The sequence below is a fragment of the Ochotona curzoniae genome, unplaced genomic scaffold (assembly GCF_017591425.1).
Source record: "Ochotona curzoniae isolate NIBS_2020 unplaced genomic scaffold, NIBS_Ocur_1.0 scaffold_2683, whole genome shotgun sequence".
NCBI classification, from domain to species: domain Eukaryota; kingdom Metazoa; phylum Chordata; class Mammalia; order Lagomorpha; family Ochotonidae; genus Ochotona; species Ochotona curzoniae.
Window position 1 is genome coordinate 9475603 of NW_024467100.1, and position 20622 is coordinate 9496224.

The following is a 20622-nucleotide window of genomic DNA, read 5'->3' on the forward strand; positions in this document are numbered from 1 at the left end:
TAATTAAGAGAATGAAAGTATAAGACCGTATAACTATCAAGATCCTAGAAAAGTTTGATTCAAGGAAAACTCTATGAAACAAACAAAGCACAGGAAAAAAAAGAAAGTATAACATACATAAATGTCAAATAAGATGTTGGTAATAGATCGATACATGTAAAACACAATTGAAACACATTTAAATTCATTAAATCCCTCTGCTAAAGGGTAAGACTCTCAGCTTAGATAAATCCAATGAGTATTAACTACATCACCTATTAATATACATTGAGATTTCAAAGAAAGATAGAAAAAGACAGGCTAGTAAAAGTCAACAAAATTATTACAAATGTAGAAATAGTTATTCCAGAACAAATAACTAATAATACTAAAAAATTAAGTAAAATGAAGAAAGATTTCTACACACCTAAAAACATATACCATTAATACAATTTGGAAATGTGTAAATTGATACAAAATAAAGTGAAACAACACAAAAACGCACAAAAAATGCTGAAAGTACAAGGATAAGTTACCAAATCCACTGTTAAACAGGAGGGCAGATCTACACAGATCAGAGTGAAGGGTTTACAACAGCTGGAAGCAGACCAGAATGGCCAGGAGGACAACCCACAAGGGAGCTCACTGCACACGCACTCCCACTGCCCGCTCTGCTATTGCCTTCATCTGTCATGGCATCGGTAAGCTGGTTCTGACCCTGGGTGTCTGTTTTGGTTGCAGTTCTGACCAACAAAGCAAGAGAGAAACAGTGAGGTGGGATGAAAGGTGTTCAGTGGTGGAAAGAAAAAACCTCAATACAAGACAGACTTGTCTTCTTGCCCTCCTCTTTGGCTGTGTTGGTGGTGGATGCCATCTGGAGAAGCAGCCATTTTGTAGCTGTGAGGAAAAAAATCATGACCGTAACTTTTGTAAGGATGCCAGAGCAGAAGGAGTGAGTCAGTGATGAAGCTGAGCAGCTGGGCCATTGCTCTCCCCTGACTTTTTATACATGAGGAAAACAAACCCCTCTTCACGTAAACCTTTGAAAATCAAGTTATATGTTCATATAGTGAGGCATTTTCCTTATTCAGACACATGGAGAACAATAAAAGAGTAACCATTCAATCAGCAAAATCAAAAGTTGATTTTCTTAAAGTACCAATTACAAGAAAAAAATACTGCTAGACACAACTAAAAATTAAAAAATAAAAGATACAACCAAAAAATCAAAATTAAAGTCAATGACATTTGGAGTGAGAATTGAGGTGTAGCAAAAATCTAGAAAAGATACTATTAAAAGAATTGAAGGAATGCAATGTCCAAATGCATATGACAAATATTAAAATGTAAGTGAAACAGTATTTTGCTTGGAAAGTAGAAAGAGTATAAATCGAGTTAAAATGAGGCAGCAAACCTGAAGAAGCGTATACACCTAAAAGAAATTACAAACTTTTAAGACTGAGTGCATTGCATTTTAGCCTTTTGATAAGGGAAGGCTGAATGCTACCAAAGGGGCAAGGGATATAAAGTTGTGCTTGATACAATGCTCCAGGGCTTAGAAAAAAACTAAACAAACAAACAAAAATTACTTCTCAGGTCAATCTTTTTATATTTAATTTATATTTTGACAATCTTTACATAATTAGAGTAAAAAGGTTCTAGCGCTATAGGAAATGGGTAAGACAACTCCATATTGTTTCCTTCATATAGCTGAGGTAAAAGGGGATTTTAAGGGAGAAGCCCCACCCAGTCTCCCACCCACCCCAGGTCCCCGATGTGGGGCATGCTCCGAGGGTCTTGCTCAAATGGTTTTGATAGTTCACCAGTTATGAATAGCTGCCAATCTCACCACTCCAAGCACGATGAGGTCGTTGAAAAATCCACTGATTGACATAGTCCATCATAGAGTCTCCATTTACCCACTTTTTCTTTTTTCTTTTTTTTTTTCCAATTTACCCACTTTTTCACTGCCAACATATAACTGAGGTGGTTGATTGACTTGTTCTGTCGTCTCTCTTTTCTTGGTTAGGGTTCTGAGTCCAGCATTTTGATTGGGGAGATCCCCAAAGAAACCTTGTCTGAGGTGTTCCCAGACCAGATTCTTGTATATACTAGCAAGTGCAGGACCTGGCACAGTTCATTGCCTCGATCAGGTGGTGGTTGCAGTTGCTGGGTTGGTTCTGTTTCCATCCATGTCTTCCACTGGATTGCAGTCCAGTGCAATGGGTATTGCTGGAGTCCAGCTTGGTTCCACCCAGCACATACTCGGCCCTCACATAAACCAGTGGGAGCTGCAGCCTAGTCGGTGTGATCCACACTAACCCCCACCAGGCCTGCCCTCTACTCTGGATTGCCAGTATGTGCAGCAGACTAGTCCAGTCTGTCCCTCATCCCATTCAACTCTCACACTTGTCAATGAGTATTAAAGTCTAGTTCCATCTAATCAGCTCAACTATGCAGCCCTCACAGATGTTGTTGGGTGTCTCTCTATCTAGCCACCCAGCCCCTATCCTAGTTTTCATGCCCTTCCATGGGAGTGGTAACTCAAGAGGGAGGAGCCCACTATTTCCCACCCAGGCCTCTCCCACTCCCGGATTATGCACTCTCCAGGTGGTTCTGTGGTTTGACTTGACAGAACTAGCCCCAGTACCAGCTTCTTCCAGCTGATGCTGTGGCTAAGCCCAAACAACCCTCACCCACTCTAATTTTATTTGCACCAGTAGGATCAATCAGTCAGCCTGGCTTTTCCCTGATCTAGTCCACATGAGGCGCATAGGTGTTGTAGTCCTGCCTAGTCTGGTCTGCCCCCATCGCAGTTCATGCTCTCCAGTGGGAGTACCTGTCCATGTTTCCCTTGCCAGCTCCACCCCCTCCCTTCTTGGTTCTCACGCATGCTGTTGTGCGCTGTGATCACATCTGGCACAGGCAACCTCACCTTGTCATTCCGTATTGTGTACTGCTTTTGTCACGAGCGAACCTGGCTCGACCCACACTCGGTTCCAGTGCTCAGATTTGCCAGTGGATGACATGAACTGATTCAGCCTGGTCTGCCCCTGACCCCTGCCAAATGTATGCCAGTGGGAAACTTTCCATGGCCTATTCTGGGCTGTGTCCTTCCATGCTTCTTGTGCTTATCTGCAGGGTCTGTGTCCTGCCAGAGGAGTTGCCCAGGCTTCTCCATCAGAACCCCTCCCAATGCCAGATTTCATGCATACCAGTGGGTCCATGAGCCAGCCCTAATCAGTTCGCCTCCTGTCCTAGTAGGAACAGTGGGTTTTCCTGACTGGCCTTAAACCCAAACTGGTTCTTGCTGTTGGATGTTTCAGCCCAGCCATGGGCTCATCCATACCCACTTATAGCTCACATATGGCTCAGTAGGGGTTGAGACCTAGCCCAGTCCATTTCACATCTACCTGGCCCTCCAGAACACAAGAAGGTGTTGGATTATGGTCCAGCTTGGTGCGTCCAGTCCCAGTCCACACTTGTGCCAAGGGAGACTACAACTGTTTCCTTATCAGAATGCAGCCCCCATTCCAGCCCACACGCCCCTTAGTGGGACTCTCCATCCAGCTAGGGTGTCCCCTTAGCTCCCCAACCAGGTCTGTTCCCAGCCAGTGTTCAGCATGCCAGTGGTTGCTCTGATTCAGCTTGGCACTACCCCTCACCTGTCCTGACCCCCTGGCTCACGCAGACCAGTAGGTACATGACCCTAGCTGGGCATGACCTGTGCTCCATCCTGGTCTCTAGTTTCACTTGTGGGCTAAGGTCTGCTCAGTCCTGCCCGGTCCACCCTGTTCCATTGCCATTTCACACATTGACCTGCCATTGGAGCTACTTTCCCAGCTTGTCCGACCCCAGGTCTGAACCACATGTTCACCAGTGGGAGCTATGACTTGCCAGGGAAGTTTCCCAAGTTTCTCCACTTTATCCCATCCCAGACCTAGTTCTCATACACGCCATTGGGTTTTAGGCTAGTGCCTGGCGTAGTCTGGCCTTCCTTTTGGCCTTGCATGAGCTGGTGAACGTTGCAGCCCAGCCCACTCCACACCCTATTCAGGATGCACATTCAGGTGCTGCTGCCTTGACCAGACCAGACTGTTGTCAGTTCTTTAATCTATGATTTTATGGCAGGCTCCTTGGTCACACCTAGTTAAGTCCATTACCACCCTGTCTCTTGAACTAACCCATGGGGTTAGAATTTACACAGGGTTTGGCCCACACATCTCCCACGGAGTCTTCCCCGGATATGGCTCTCTAGCATGCTTGTTAATGTCATGGCCCTGCCTAATGTGACCGGTCTCTGCTGGGTCAGTTCTGTTTCCAGCCCTGGCATTTACTTGAACCAATAAGTGTTGTAGTCCAGCTTGACCCTACCCACTTCATACTTGGTCCTCATGCAAACCGGACCAAAATCTTTCACATGCTGGTTAATGTCTTGACCGTGCTGAATGTGACCAGTCCATTATTCAACCACCCAGTCAAGTAACGGTGCCCTGCTAGACAGCCCCCCATCCATAGCTTTGGTGTGGACTGATGTGTGGCAGTCAATGATGCTCTATGTTAACACCTCATCTCAGGATTCCTTATTTAGCTGATGATTCAGTCTGGCCCGAATAGATCTTATGGACACTCCCCTCCAAACCATCAGGTCTCAGTCCCCACGCTTATCCAAACGTTTCAGGCCCTGTAACTGGGAATCACCCAGAATTCATCTCTCATGTACACTAAAGCAGGCCTTATTCATGGGTGTCCCTAAGCATCAATTTCATATCCTAAAAACCCCAGAGCTCACTGCTGGGTGGTCAACAGGCAGAGCCTGGCATGATTTGGTATACTGGCCACCCAAAGCCAATGACTCAGTCACTGCCTTTTGACAGTGGCTTTGGCCTGAGTCCCCAGCCTTGGATCCAGCCCAGCAGGGGCACCTCCCACACCCGCCACACTGCAGGGAGCTGACATCCACCCCCAACCCCAAGTCCTGAACCCTCCCAGACTTGTCCTGCTGCAAGCTTTTGGCAGCAGGGAAGAGCTAGGACTTTAATCCCATTCCCAAGGTTCCCTCATGGTGCACTCACTCTGAGGGAAGATTCCTCTTGGCCTAGGAAATGCCAAGGGCTCAATCACTGCCTTTTGGCAGTGGCTTTGGCCTGAGTCCCCAGCCTTGGATCTGGCCCAGCAGGGGCACCCTCCCCTGCCACAGTCGCCACACTGCGGGGAGCTGACATCCACCCCCAACCCCAAGACCTGGAACCCTCAGGTCAATCTTAAAGTATAATTTAAGTTGAACACTCACATCAGATAAGGAGAATGCCAAAAACAAAACAGAACAAGTCAAACACACTAACAAACCCATGGACTAATTTCAGTTATAAATAGAGAATTTAAATCCTTAAGCAAAATATTAACCAATATAATCTGTTAATACATCACAATGAAGCTTGGTTTATTATTGAAACCTGAAGATGTTATAATTATGAAATTTATCAATGTCTTTTACTCCATTAGCAAATGAAAGGACAATAGTTAGCATTGCTTGAGCAGGGATTAACTCCCAGGCACAGCTCCAAAGTCTTCCTATTACCTCCTTTAATCTTCACAACACCATGAGGCTGCAAGGGGGCAGCTGTGTTAGCAGGATCCACAGGACAGCCATACGCCAACTTTTCCAAAAAGAGTCATAGAATAAATATTTTAGGTTGTTGAGGTCATAATGTCACAGCAACATAACTTTGTCTTTGCAGTACACAGCAACAAATACAATATGGAAGTGAATGGATGTGGCTGTATTCCAGTGAAACCTTATTTACAAACCAGGCTTTGGGCTGAATTTGACCTGTAGCCATAATTTTTCAATCATCTATTTAGGATAATTACTAAAAACTAATTCTTGTGTCCTTCCCAAGATTCACTGGAGAAAATGATATTTGTCTCATTGTACCTTCTTTAGAGGTCTCAATCTAATGAAATTGTAATAACTTAAATATAAATCTGAGTGCAAAGTGTTATGAATCATGGAAGTATGTATTCACAGATCATGTCCTTAGGTATTAAAGCTTTTCATTCAGCAACTGGTTCAGATGCATTTTTATTAGATATTCTCAATGAATGAAAGGATATTAGGTTTCAGTAGTAAAAATCCTAGAAAAGTCCAGTATGCTTTTTTTAAAGATTTATTTATTTTTATTGCAAAGTCAGATATACAAAGAGAAGGAGAGACAGGGAAGATCTTCCATCCAATGATTCACCCTCCAAGTGACTGCAACGGCCGGTGCTGAGCCCATCCAAAGCCAATAGCCAGAACCTTATCCAGGTCTTCCACGCGAGTGCGGGATTCGCAAAACCTTGGGCCATCACGGACTGCTTTCCCAGGCCAGACACAGGGAGGTGGATGGGAAGCCGGGCTTCCGGGATTAGGATCAGCACGTTGAAGATGAGGATTTCAGCCGCTAGGCCACCACACCAGGCCCTCCAGTATAATTTTATAGGACTCCCTTAAATATTGTTTGGCCAGAGAAGTATTTTCTGAATGCCCACTGGAGCTGTGTAAGAGGATTGGTGAGTGCCAAGGAGAGTGGAGGGCAGATTTCGTTCTCAAGGGGAGAGCAGCCAACATGCTGGCTCCAGTACAAACAAGGCAGACAGTGTTAAGATCCAGAAAAAAGCATTTTAAAAGAACCTCAATACTTTAAAATATAAAGGCTCATTCTTAGGGCAGAAAGGTCAGGAAACCTTTATTTAGAACATTCAGTTCTGAAAGCCAAAGGGCATGGAATGACAGAGGAGGCGCAGTTCTGTGGAAACAAGAGGAAAGCTGGCAGCAAGTGACAGAGGGCCTCCAGGGCAGAGTGCAGTCATTAGTCCTATCAGTAACAAGGAAAAAGCAAGTGCAGATGGAGGATTTGATTTGGATATTGGTGCTTTATCAGGGAAAAATGAGGATGAAGGCAAGACAGCTAGTAGCACTTCTGGCTTTTTCCTGGCAATTTCTCTTTTGCTACAACCTGGTCTTTTTTATATATGATTATTAATCACAGCACTCTGGCTTTATTTACAGCCGAGAGTAGAAATCCTGTGTCTTTCCTGCAATAATTGGCTTTTTCCCTGACCAATGACCAATACAAATCAGCATGGGCCTCAGCATAAGAGTACTAGAATTGCCCCTGTGTGAAGAGGGCCAAGAAAGCCCCTTTGTCCTCTGCTGGGTGGGATGCATAGCTGCCAGTGGACTGCATGGAGAAGCCCAGAGGAGCAAAGCTGATGAAAGAGTGAAAAGGAAACAGAATTAGAGACCATCTGGTCCCACCAGAGAGAGGAGAGAATACTCATTACCTTCCTCACACCACAACCAGAGGGTCAGAGAAGATGCTTGCTGATCTTAGTGCCTGTGGGCTCTGTGTTATCTTGATGATAGACATTGTCTGTTATCTCATTTGAGCAGATTTCCATTTCTTGTTGCCAATGAAATAGGATAAAACTGTATTTCTCTGAAAGCTAAGCTTAGAACTTAACAACCAAGAGGAACAAGAGGAACAGGATCAAGAATGAGAAGTCGGAGGCCAGGGAAGTAGGTGGCATTTTTCACATTCTTTACTCACTGAATACCTCAACTCAGACACTCAATCCAGTCACTCCAGGCTCTTGTTACAAGTGTTCCTACCTCCTATATTGGAATCCCTCACTCTTCCCCAACTTCCACTACATGAGGATTTGTGGGTTGCGCAGGGGAGAGGTAGGAGATGGGTATTCCCCGAAAAACCACCAGTCACCCTCATCCACTGAGTCACCCTCTGCACCTACAACTTAGATCTAAGAGATAGTTTTGTCCTGAGAACACTTCAACATGACTGCAGATCAATTCATCTAAACCCGTTTCACCTAATGACCAGTTCCAACAGTCAAACTCCTTCTCAGTGTTTTTCTTTCATCTTTTCAATGTCCAATTTTGAGGTTCTCTTTTTGTCAACATGTCTCTAATAAGAATTTTTACGTCAGTTTCTGAAACAACCAAATAATAATATTTGTATTTTTCTGTTCATAATAATTAATATAACATTATAGGAATGAAAAATCTTTTATCCTTTTGGGTGGCTTTGCTTCTCCCTTTTCTTGGATTCTTAATTAAGCAATTTAAGAAATTTTAGCTAACTTTTGCTAAAAGTATCTTTAAACTTAGTTTTTATTTTTAGCGCATCAAAGGAGATGAAAAAAAAAAACATATTGGGCTTATTTACAGGATGTTAGGTTGGTTTTATTTAGTCAATAACTATAAATGTCTTTTTATTGTCTGTAGTTTCTCCTTTTTTCAACATCAAAGAAAGCCCACACTTACATACATTTATTTAGATAAACTGTATGACATTAAAGGAATTCAGTTTAGATTAACTAATTTTAGAAAGGTGGTTGTTGGGATGCTGAGTTGGGCAAGGACCCACATCTTACCATATACACAGAGTTGAAAGGCCTCCACTTGAGATTGTCCTGACTTGAATTTGATTTCTGCTGTGTACAGCCCACTCATTTCCACAGTGAGATTCTTGATGATCAGGAAACCCAGCTTTGTCAGGTTGAATCTGTTCTTGAGGTCTTTAATGTCATACCAATCAGGACCAGGGCCATCAGGCTTCCAGGACACCAGAAGCTGCTTTCTCTGAGATGGGGACTCCCAAGACCACTCAATCTCTCGGATATTAGGGTCTGGTGAGGAGTTCAGTGTCAGCTGCACAGATTCCCCCACAGTTCTGTTCAACGTACAAGAAGAGCTGGGGTCCTTGACAGCCTGGAAACCTGGTGAAGGAGAGTTAAAGTTAATGGAAGAAAGGATTGGAGGAAACAAGATGTTGCATAAATTCTATGCTTCCACATCACATTTATTTAATATTTAGCAAAAGGAGAATGACCTCCACATTGACAGACAAGGAAACAAGCTGCACAAGTAACTTAGTAAGTGTTATTCTGGCCTTGACATATCTGTCACCCTCTTAGACTCCAGCTTTCCCCTTCATTTTGTACTTGTGTCCAACATAATCCTTGTTTGGGTCCAGCTAGAAAAACTGAAAGTGTTAAAGGTGATAAATAGGAGCCAGCATTGTGGTGCAGCTGGTAAAACAGCCACCTGCAATGCTGACAGCTACTTCATTTCTGACCTAGATCCTTAGTAATATACCTGGGAAAGCATTGCATAATGGCCCCAGGTGCTTGTGCCTGAGAAACCAGGTGAAGCTCTTGGCTCTCAACTTCAGCCTAGTCACAGCTGCTACAGCGAGTTGAAAAGTGAATGAAGCAGTGAAGATTCTCTCAGGATTCAAACTGGCACCAATGTGGGATGCCGATATTGTAAATGGCAGCTTCACATGATATGCCATAGAGCCAGCCCTTTCAGCCTAATTTAATTCAAGGAATACTTAATGAGAAGGTACTCCTGTAGGTGCCATGCTATAAAGAGGACCAAGCAGAGCAGGTCTCTTCCCTCTTGGAGTTTCCTGCTCAATGAGTGTGCTGAAAAGGATGAATACGCACATGTATTGTGCGTCTAATTCACCTTGACCTGTTTAAGAAGGATGAGGCATAGACTACACATTTGTCCCCTGGCCCTAGGGTTTCCTTTCCTCAAAAAGAGGAAACTCTTCTACCTTATGAATGAATTCCCTACCTTATGACTCAGAACCAATGTCCCACTACAGAAATTCCAGATAGTTTTCCCAGCTTCCTTTAGAATTGGGCAGCACTTGACCTAGACTCCCCCAATCACATGCTCTTACCACATACTTTCAAATACAAGCCAGTTATATGAAAAGAAAATGACTACATGATCTAAGCTAATGACAGTGGTATCATGGCAGTAGCCATATCCAGACAGTTCTGAGACAGGACAAGCATCCGATGTTAGTGGTATTGGGCTGTGAGCAGCAGTGTCTATACCAGGAATCATGCTCCAGCTTCTACTATACCACTTCTGCTGGAACGGAGTTAGAGTGTGTTTCCTAGACAAGCACAGTCACCTCGAGTTCTCTAATGTTTATGGTGCCTGATAATTCTAATATATACACTCAGCTAGTCAGTTGAGTTCTCTTATGTGTGACTAAGAACCATGATAGATTCTTGGAACAAATTGATAGAACACTGGTGGTTTGTGTGGGTGGCAATGTGATTCTTCCAGAAAAGTCCCAATGAGGGTGTCAATTAAACTGTACCTTGAATGATGCCAAGAGGTATTCCAGGAAGAGAAAAGAGCATGTGCAAACATTTTGATGAAGAAATGAGCTTTACTTACATGTTAGACAAAAGGAATAGCCATGAGTGGAGAAAATAGGAGACTGAGAAGCAGGGAAAGCTTGGTGGAAATGTGGAATTTGATCAGATTTGGAACACAACAGGAAGCCTTGAGGGTCTGTAGCAGACCGATTTAATGTGGTTAACACTGTTTTAAAGATTTGCTGTATTTATGTGTGAGAGACAGGGAGAGATCTCCCATGCAATGATCCAATAGGTCATTAACTAAAGTGTCTGGGGCTGGGCAAGGCTGAAGCCAGGATCCTGGAACTCCTTTTTGATCAAGTTCAGGGGACTAAGCACTCAGGTTACCTTCTGCTACTTTCCAACAGGCATTAATAGGGCACTAAATTTATTCCTAGACACTTTCCCTGCACAATTATAAATGAAATACTGCTTTCTTTAAGATTGTTCATGGTTGATGTGTTGCAACTCAACAATTTTTTTCATGTTGGTTGTATCCTATAATATCAGTGTTCATTTTTATTAGCTCTAATAGGTTTTGTATTAGCTATAGGATTTGATTTTATATATGTAATCATGTCATCTGCAAATAAGAAATATATGCTTTCCTTCTGTTCCATTTTCATTTCCTTTCTTGTCTAATTTCGCTGGTTAAAACTTACCAAATATCAGTAAGGAAAGTGGGCAAAGCATTTAGCTTTTTTACCATTGACTATGCTGTTCACTGTGGGTTTTTCTCATAAATATCCTTCATAATATTAAGAAAGCTATCCTGTATTGCTAGTTTTAATACTGAAAGTGTATTGAAATTTGTCAATTATTTTTCTGCCTCTAAAAATTAGCACTTTGCTTCCCCTCCTCATTTCATCCTATTCATATTACATAAATTGATTTTCTAATGAGGAACTACTCTTACATCCCTGGGATAAGTCCCACTTAATCAAAACTTACCTCAAGGCTGGGACATCTCCTGTGTATCAGGCTCCAGAACAACCTTAGGGATTCTGGTTTGAGGTGACTTCATGAACCCAGAATCCAGGTCTACTTTGTAGTGAACCCCAACTCTAGGTCGGCTGCGAGGATGCATGCCTGTCCAAATGTACTTAAGTTCCAAATTCATCACCATTAGAGTCAGTCTCTGGGTATATTCCCTTGAATTCCAGCACCATTCCCACCTACATGTTCACCCAAATACCAGAATAGCCTGCCTAAAGACTCCAGTAGAAATTATATCCATGACCTATGGCTAATGGCCTGCCCTGAATCTCAGATGGGTGGACTGTTAACGGGTTTTCCCTCCCGAAACCAGTCTATGGAGGTTTCACTCCTGAAACTAGTCCATGACTACTGATTTAAATAAAAAGACTGCAATGTATGATCACAAGGAGCATGAACAATCAGAGATTCAAGACATCAACAAAGGAAAAAATAATGTATTAGTAAATGTCTGTAAATAAACAAAAATTTACAAACTTCCTGACCAGCGAGTAGTCAAGAATTTCTGTGTGCTATGTGAAATACACAGCTAAATAAATTCAGGGAGAAAAACTGACAAACAAAATTAGAAGTCTAACGGTGAGACAGAAACATAATAAAGGTCATGTTTATAAGCCCCTGGTTAATTTCATACTTCATATAGAAATACTGAAAGTTTTCTCCCAAGATCAAGAATAGGGCAACGATAGCCACTATCACTATACCTACCTGATTTGTATTTTAAACAACAGTGAGATCAATTAGACAAAAAAGAAATAAAAGGCATGCACATGATAAAGGAAAATGAAATTGTCTTAATCTGTAAAAGATTCCATAAACCAAAAAACAAATTTTAAACTGTTAGAATAAACAAAATCAGTCGAAATTCAGGACATAAAATCAACACCAAAAAAATTGTAACATTTCTACATACCAAAACAAATTTTCTTTTAAAAAACATATTCAAGAGAATAATCCTTCTTAGCATAATTTCAATAGAGAGTAATACATTTGTGATACATTTTGTTAAAGCCGTGAAAGATCTATACAGTGAAAATTACTTAAAAATCAACAAAAGCAACAAAGACAACATGAATAAATGGAAAGACACTTCATGTTCATGAATATGAAAACTGATATTGCTAAAATGTCAGTACTATGCAAAGTAATATCTAAATTCATACTCTAAAAGCATACACAGAAAACAAAAATGAACAAATGAGACTACTTTAAGCCAACACGCTTCTTCACAAACAATGAAATAATCAATATATTGAAGAGATAACCTGCGTGGCAGGAGAAGTATTTACAAACCATATACCTGATAAATAGTTAATACCCAAAATACACAAGGGATTCAGAAAACTCATAATAAGAAAACAACTCAATTTTAAAATAGGCAAAAGATCTGAATAGGTGTGTTTCAAAGAAAATATCCCAACAGCCAACAGGTATACCAAAAACATTTAAAACCATTGACCATCTGGGAAATGTAAATGAAGATGAAAATGAGATATCCTGCGTATCTGTTAGAGCAGCTATCATGAAAAGGATGTGGAACAAACAAAACCCTGTACACATGTGGTGTTGATAGGAATGTAAATTAGTACATACATTATAGAAAATATTACAAAGATTCCTCCAAAAACTAAAAATAGAACCAGCTAAAATCCCACTTCTACATAAATAAATGTATACCAGTATGTCAGAGGTATCTTGACTGCAAAGTTGATTGAAGAATTATTCACAACAATCAAATTTGTAGGATTGGACTCTGACCGAGCTACAAATGTAGCTATCACAGTTCTCAATCTTTAAGGACCAGCAGGCTCTCTCCCAGATCTACCTTCAAGCTCCAACACATGTGAATTTCCAGGTCTCTGAAAGTCAGTGTCTCCAGGTTCCCCAACTCCTCTCTGCCTCACCCAATAGTCATTTGACTGTACCTATGAACAGAAATTCACTAAGCCTTGTGATACATACATCTATTTTTGCTTGGTTCCAGAGAAATAAGGCTTTATGGAAACTTCTAGTAAAAGCTTCCAGTGAGGATTGTATGGTCAAGGTGATGTGAACAATGAATTTATTAATATTTATTCTAGGTTTATGTCTTCTGCAGAGATAGAGATATTAAATGGAGATTGATATGTGTGAAAACAGAAACAAAGTTTATTTTACAGTGCAGGTAATAAACACATACACATGGAGTATGAGCAACCTTACACTGAAATACACATGGGTAAGTCAAATAACTGTTTTTATACTAAGAAGAAAACAGGAACCAAAATCACACCTGTAAAGGGAGGATCTGCCTGAGAATAGGAAGCTAGGAGAGTGCAAAGCTCTGTAGGGATGCAGAAAGGACAGTCACTGCAAATGAGTGAGGCCCAAGGGGGAAAGAGAAGGTTCTCCCATCTTCCACCTCCTTTTGTAGTCCATGTGCACCTGGGATGCAACAGGTACATCCTGGGAAGCCTGGCACTTTGATTAGCCAGCAGGAGTACATGGGGGGAGGGGGACATCAGCTTGTGACTTCTAGCTCACAGACCTAAGAGCTGCCTGCTTGTTTATCCCACATGACAGGGATGCCTAACGATTTTTAAATCTCAGGCCACTGGCAGTAGCCTAGTGGCTAAAAATAAATAAATCTTTTAAAAAGATATTTAAATTTTGTTACACTTTTCAACAGCTAATGGAGACACATGGCTCAGGATTCCAAAAACACAGAATGGCAAACAGTGAGAAGACCCTCTTTATTCGTTTTCATTTTGCCTGTAACCTTTTCATATGCAAAAGAAAAAAAAGTGGTTCCCTTCCTCTTTTACACAAATGCCAACTTACTATTCTTTTTCTGCTTAATGTTTCATTTTGGCAATAATTCTCTTAAAATACATAAAAGGCGTCCTTTATGTTTGCATTGGATTTCATTGTATTGTTGTGGATCTGGTTTCCTCAACTAATGAGCAATCTAAGTATTTTCCATTTTTTATCATTTTTTCCTAACTATATAGTCATTTTTATAATAAAGAAATTTTTTATTTTTATATTGTCAAATCTATTAACTTTTCTAATTTAAGAGATTTTATAGTTTAGATGCCTGATGTCATAAAACTTTTCCTGGCTGTTAAAACTCATCCTTTCTTTTTCCATGTTATTTCAGATTTCGTGTTTGTTGTATTTTTTAGAGTGATAAAATGTATAAAACATGAAATTCACCATTTTAAGTAGGTTACATGGCATTTAAAACATTTAATGATACAGAAATAGACATACATAATTATTGGATAAAATGTGATGTTTCATATTGTGTAGTGATCGAATTAGAGTAACTCACATATTCATCTGCTCCAACCTTTATCATTTCTTTATGGTGGGAACAGTCAAACTCCTCACCTAGTGATTTTGAACTATACACCACTTTGTGGCTAACTGTATCCCCTCCCCACACAATGAAACATCAAAATTTATCCTGCCACTAACTATAACTTGTTCCATTGACTGACCTCTCCACATTCCCCCTCCCTTGCCCTTCTCCACCCTTTGGTGACCAATGCTGAATCAGTGGTACCTGTTTCAGTGCTTGATTCAAGCCCTGGCTCCTTCACATCTGATCCAGCTTCCTGTTGATGTCCACCCAGGAGGTTAGAGAGCATTACTCCAGTACCCTGTCACCCATATGAGAGACCGAGCTGAGTTCTGGGCTTTTGACTTCAACGAAGCCCAGCTCTGGCTGTTGCAGCCAATCTGTGAGCAAACCTCGATAAGACATCTCTCTGTGTGTTAGTCTCTTTGTGTCTCTCTGTCTTTCAAACAAAATGTAAATAAAATGAAAAAGAGAAAAGAAGAATTGAAGTGCTTTACAACTCATCTTAACAGAACAACACAGCCATGATATGAAAACCTGAGCATGGCTGCTGAGCATCATGTAGCTTCTGTATCTTTTCTTATTAACTTTTAAAATTCTCCTACTTTTTTATTTCTTAAATTGTAACAAAAGTCCTAACATCAGCTGGTAGTAACAGGGCAAGTGAGCTGAGGCTTACATGGGAACTGTATAGTACTCTCATGATCTTTGTTCTGTAGATTTAAAACAATTCTGAAATAAAACATTTTGTTTTGTTTGTTTGTTTGTTTTTGAAGAACATGAGTATAGGGCTGAGTATGGTAACCTAGCATCTGAAGTGCTAGCCTTGCATGTGCCAGGATACCAGGATACCATATGGCCAATGATTCTAAGCCCTGTGGCCCCACTTCCCATCCAGCTCCCACCTGGTAACCTAGGAAAGATGCCTAGGATGGCCCAAAGCCTTGCTTGGTACACTACATCCTCATGGGAGACACGGAAGAGGATCCTGGCTCCTGACTTCAGATCAGCTCAGTCCCGGCCCTTGTAGCCCCTTGGGGAGTGAATCATTGGATGAAGATCTTCCTCTGTCTCTCCTCCTCTCTGTATATCTGCCTTTCCAATGAAAACAAAATAAATCTTAAAAAAAAAAACCCATGAGTATAAGAAAAACATAACTACGTTCTAATCAATATAAATCTATGAACAGCAAATAAAAATCATAGAAAATTAAAATTAAAAATACATATTATTAGAGCTTTCTTCTAGGCACCTGTTCTTCTGATAGTTTTCATAAGGGTGATCATTCCGCTCTAATGTAGGATGCCCTGAAATAGTTCCCAAAGAATCCCTTCAGCTTTGCTTGTCATGGAAAGTTTTAAATTCACCTCCATTTCTGAGAGACAGCTTTGCTTAGAGAGTATTCCACCCAGCCAGCCAGCCAACCCCGCTATGGGGATTTTAAATACCTCACCCCAATTTCTTCCAGTTTTTAAGATGTCAGCTGACTAGTTCGCCATTAATCTCTGGTATTCCCTAGTGATGTGACACTTCCTTGACACTTCTCTCTACATTTTCTTTTGTTTTTTGTTTTTCTGGTTTTGTTTTGTTTGGTCATTTGTGTATAATATGCTTATGGGGAAAATCTTTTTTGAGTCAACCTATTAGGGATCCTACGGACTTCAGGATTTGGATATCCAAGTCTTCTCCAAGATTTGGAATCTCCTCACTATTGTTTCATTGAACAGTTTTACATGTCCTTTTCCCTCTGTTCTCCGACTAGAGCATACACAGTGCAAACATTTGCTTATTTAATAATGTCCCATATGTCTTAATATGTTTTTGTTCCTTTTATTGTTGTTGTATTACTGAATTATTTTGAAAGATCTCTCTTCAGTCTTTCGGAATCACAACTGTATTTCAGAGTTCATAGCTAGAATTTAGAATGGACTGTTTTCCCTCTGTGTGAATGATCTTAGTTTTGTCTCAGCAGACTCTAATTTCCTCTGTTTCTCTCTTCATTTAAAGAGACTGGTTAGATCTTCTTTATGGTCTTTCACTATCTAGAGAAATATGATGTTTACCTACAACTCAAAAACATCCACTATGAACTCGTAATGCATCATTTGTAAAGTTATTAAGTCAGAATGTTTTCAGGTTGATTCCTCTGCTGAGGTTTCTTCAGTGACTGAGATGTGCTCAACACCCCTACACTTTTTTTCTTTATTGTAAGCTGAGTTTCTCCAAATGAAAAATCCTCTACAGGGCTCATTGCCACCTACCCTACTTGCTCACAGGACCCCAGGAGAACGGGTTCTCAAGGTGTCTCCATGCAGGAGGAGCCTAGGAAGGGGAGACTGCAAAGTGCGATGAGCTCTTTCCGCTGTCAAGCAGCAGTATGGTAACCCAGCAGCTGCTCACACTGGGCTCAGCAATGCAAGGGACCCAAGGATCTCCAGCGGTAAAAACCTCAGATATCCATAGTTTACATGAAGACTTCCAGCAGCATCTTGTTTACCTTCCCAAGGGAGCTTCCATTTGCTTCAGGGTTGATCTCTACAGCTGCCAGGGCAGACGCTGCATACCTAATTCCCTCCTTTACAAAGCCATCATACATCTTCGTGCCCAACAGCATCTACTCCTGTGCCACCTTCCTGCCCCAGATCCCAGTGGGTAGAATCTCGCTCCACTCTACCCGCACTCCACTGTGCTGTCTAAGGTTGGATGCTGGAGGCAATTCCTGGTCATATGTCAAACACAAGCCCAGGGGCTCAGGAATACAGTGCTCTACCTTACACAAGGGTTTGACATGGCAGCTCCATTAATAGGCTAGATCCTAAGCCTGGACTCAATTGCCTCTCCTTCCTTCACGCACAAGGCATCTCTGTCCATGCTTCTTGGAGATGGAGGAGGGGTAAATGAACAACTTTTTCAATACACTTTTTCTTTGTAATTAAATCTGTGGCACTTGTGGAATTTACTTTGCTTTGAGGTATATGGTATGCATCCAACTGTTTCTCCTGATGACTAGCTAGTTATCTCAAAATCAGTTCTATGTCTTATCCATGTGCCCCTTTTTAAAAAAAATTTTTATTTTTATTGAAAAGTCAGATATACAGAGAGGAAAAGAGACAGAGAGGAAAATTTTCCATCTGCTGATTCATTCTCCAAGTGGCCACAATGGCCAGAGCTGCACTGATCTGAAGCCAGGAGCCTAGAAATTCTTATGGTCTCCCATGCAGGAGCAGGGTCCCAAGGCTTTGGGCCAAACTAGACTGCTTTCCCAGGACACAGGTAGGGAGGTGGATGGGAAGCAGGGCTGCTGAGATTAGAACCGGCGCCGATATGGGATCTCCACATGTGCAAGTCAAGAACTTTAGCCACTAGACTAATTCATGTGCTCTTAACTTACTGCTTTACTGATCATACTTCCATCGTATGTTTTTGTATCTGATAGGGGTGGTCCCCTGATTATGTTTTTTTTCCAGGATAGTTTGGGAAATTTTTGCTTATTTTTCCATATGAAGATTGTGTTTACTTTTTCTTAACACAGTTGGTATATTTAGTGGGATTGTGATTATTTTTTTCTAAGATTTGTTTATTTTTATTGAAAAGTAAGTTATACAGAGAGTAGGAGAGACAGAGATTATCCTTCCATCCACATATTCATTTGCCAAATGGCCACTATGTCCAGAGCTGAGCTGATCTGAGTCCAGGAGCTAGGAGTTTCTTCTGTGTCTCCCACATAAGTATAAGATCCCAAGACTTTGGGTCGTCCTCAACTGTTTTCCCAGGCCACAAGAGGGAAACTGGATGGGAAGTGGGGCGACTGGGACCCAAACTGGGACCTATATGATACCCCAGTACCCACAAGGCAAGGACTTTAGCTGCTAGGCTACTGCACGGGGTCTGGTATTGCGGTTACTTTATGCAGTAACTTCAAGAGCACTGACTTGTACATAATTTAATTTCCTAGAGGAGAATATATCATGCCTGCATTTTTAATCCAGAAATTATTTTGTGTTTTTTTGGTCCCATTATGTAGTTTTTTACATTCCTTCTACCCTTTCCTGCCATATTTATACAAAGACATTTTATGTACTTAAACCTAAAACAGACTTCTGGTTACCAATATCATGTAGCCAGTCTATTTCCTTGAAGTTTCATCCAAGTCCTTTCAGAGTTCTTTCATCATTTCATATTTAATATAATTTTGCTATGAATTCTTTTGTTTTTTTGTTTTTAAATAATCTTTATTTACTATTAGCATTGTTTACCTAACTGAGAGGGATGCATTCCTATGTGAGCCTCTGATGAGCGGGTGAGAGTCAGTTATGGTAGGAAGGGTCAGGTTTGGAGGAACAAGTGGGTGGGATAAATATTTCAGTTTTTTTTTTCCTCTCCTGTGTCCATAGAGCGGGAAAGAGGACAGGGAAGCTCCTTGCTGTCAAAAAGGAGCTGGAGCTAGGTGAATGGTCATTTGATGACATCCTATAGAAGAATGTTCTGAGGACGTTACTTGTGTACTTTCTGATAGTTCTAAGACATTGACAGTTTAATTATATCAGAGTTGAGAAATCTTTGCAATGTCTATTTGAGACCAAATCTACCTTATTGCATCCACCGGTCCAGGAAGAAAGCTGTTACAAAGCTTACCCAGGGCAGTGGTGCAACATATTCTGCTTCCTGTCCTGTGACAAGGCACCTGACCTTCTCTGCTGGATAGATGAGCGTGCTGTTACATCCCCCGTGTGCATCTGGGCATGCTGTCCACAGAACAGGCATCAGCAACTGAAGAGTCCCAGTCCTGATACACACACTCCAAGGCTGGAGCACATCTATTGTGATTTCCCCTGAGTCCAGTGATCTGGTTAAGAGGTCACCTGGCCATAACCTCAGACTTGGGTCTTCTGTGTGCCAGCCAATATAGGGTCAGGTTCAGTCCATCACTTGCATCACCCACTGCATATACCAGTGGTTGCAGCTGCCTTGTCAGTTCTGCCCCTACCCTCATCTCACACAGACCAATAGGTGCTGCAGCATGGCCTGCCACAGACCCAGTCTTCACACACACCAGGGGGTAGTGTGGCCTGTTCACAGTAGTACTCCAAAACCCCTATTAGGCCAACCCCAGTCCTGGTTGTGCCTTGCCTGTCCCATTCCATATCTCATCCTACTCACTTATACACCCATGGAAGTTGCAGCTCGACCTGCCCCCAGACCCAGCCCACATGTATGCAGATGGGTGCCACCTCCTGTTGAGCCCAGCCCACCCCAGCCTTGGTTCTTGTACCCACAGTTCCCCTAGCAGGGGGACCCTCAGCCCAGGATCTTGTAAGGGATACTACATTCCAGCCTGATATTTCACACTCAGCCCTAGCACTTTACAGTGGAAGATATAGCATAGTGTGACCCCTAAACCTAGTCTATAAACCTGGCTGACAGAGGCTGCAGCCCTGCCAGGCCCACCCCCACGTGTCAATTTTCATTCTTCAGTGGAAGCAGTGGCCTAGCAAGGGAGTTCCTGAAGTTTCCTTACCAGGTACATTCTCAGTCCCTGTGTCTTGCACATGCCAGGGAAGTACTGCATCCCAGTCTGGCACAGCATGACCCCAGTCTCAGCATTTACCAGCAGGTGTTGCAGCCTGTCTCAGCCCAGCCTGTGCCCCATTTCAGTTCTCACAGGCAGGTGTAGCAGTCTACCCCAGCCTGAACAAACCCCAGTCCTGGCCCTCATGCAAACTGACTGACAGGCTCTACAGCCCACTCAGGCTGGCCTGCACTCCGTTCTGTCTCCTATTCATGACAGCGTGTGTTGCAGGCTAGCCCAGCCATCCATGCCCCTCATTTGTCTCAGCTCCCTCACCTACTTGTGAGTTTAGTGGCCCAGTCAATTGAAGCTTCCAGAAGTCACTCTTCCCAGGTTAAATATGACTCCAACATGTTCCCAGACCTCTCCCCTCTGGCATCTGAAGCCCCTCTACCCCAGAGTGTACAATGTGCCTGGAAGTCAGGGTAGCATGTCCTAGCCCAGTATTCTCTGCCTTCTGCTGCGATGTGCTACATTTCTTTTAAAAAAAAAATAGAATAAG

At 42.0% G+C, this 20622-nt stretch overlaps 1 protein-coding gene across 7 annotated transcripts in view; it reads right to left on the reverse strand.

Annotated features, from left to right (window-relative positions):
* Nucleotides 1-20622, reverse strand: part of LOC121171578 (SLAM family member 5-like) — a 57681-nt gene that overhangs the window by 31043 nt on the left and 6016 nt on the right. For all 7 annotated transcript variants that reach the window (XR_005886149.1, XR_005886150.1, XR_005886148.1 and 4 more), the window contains exon 2: nucleotides 8419-8763. Coding sequence is in view for 4 of the 7 variants with exons in the window: in XM_041003310.1 (XP_040859244.1) it covers nucleotides 8419-8763 (345 nt within the window). In the remaining 3 variants the exon portion in view is untranslated. The remainder of the gene's footprint in view (nucleotides 1-8418; nucleotides 8764-20622) is intronic.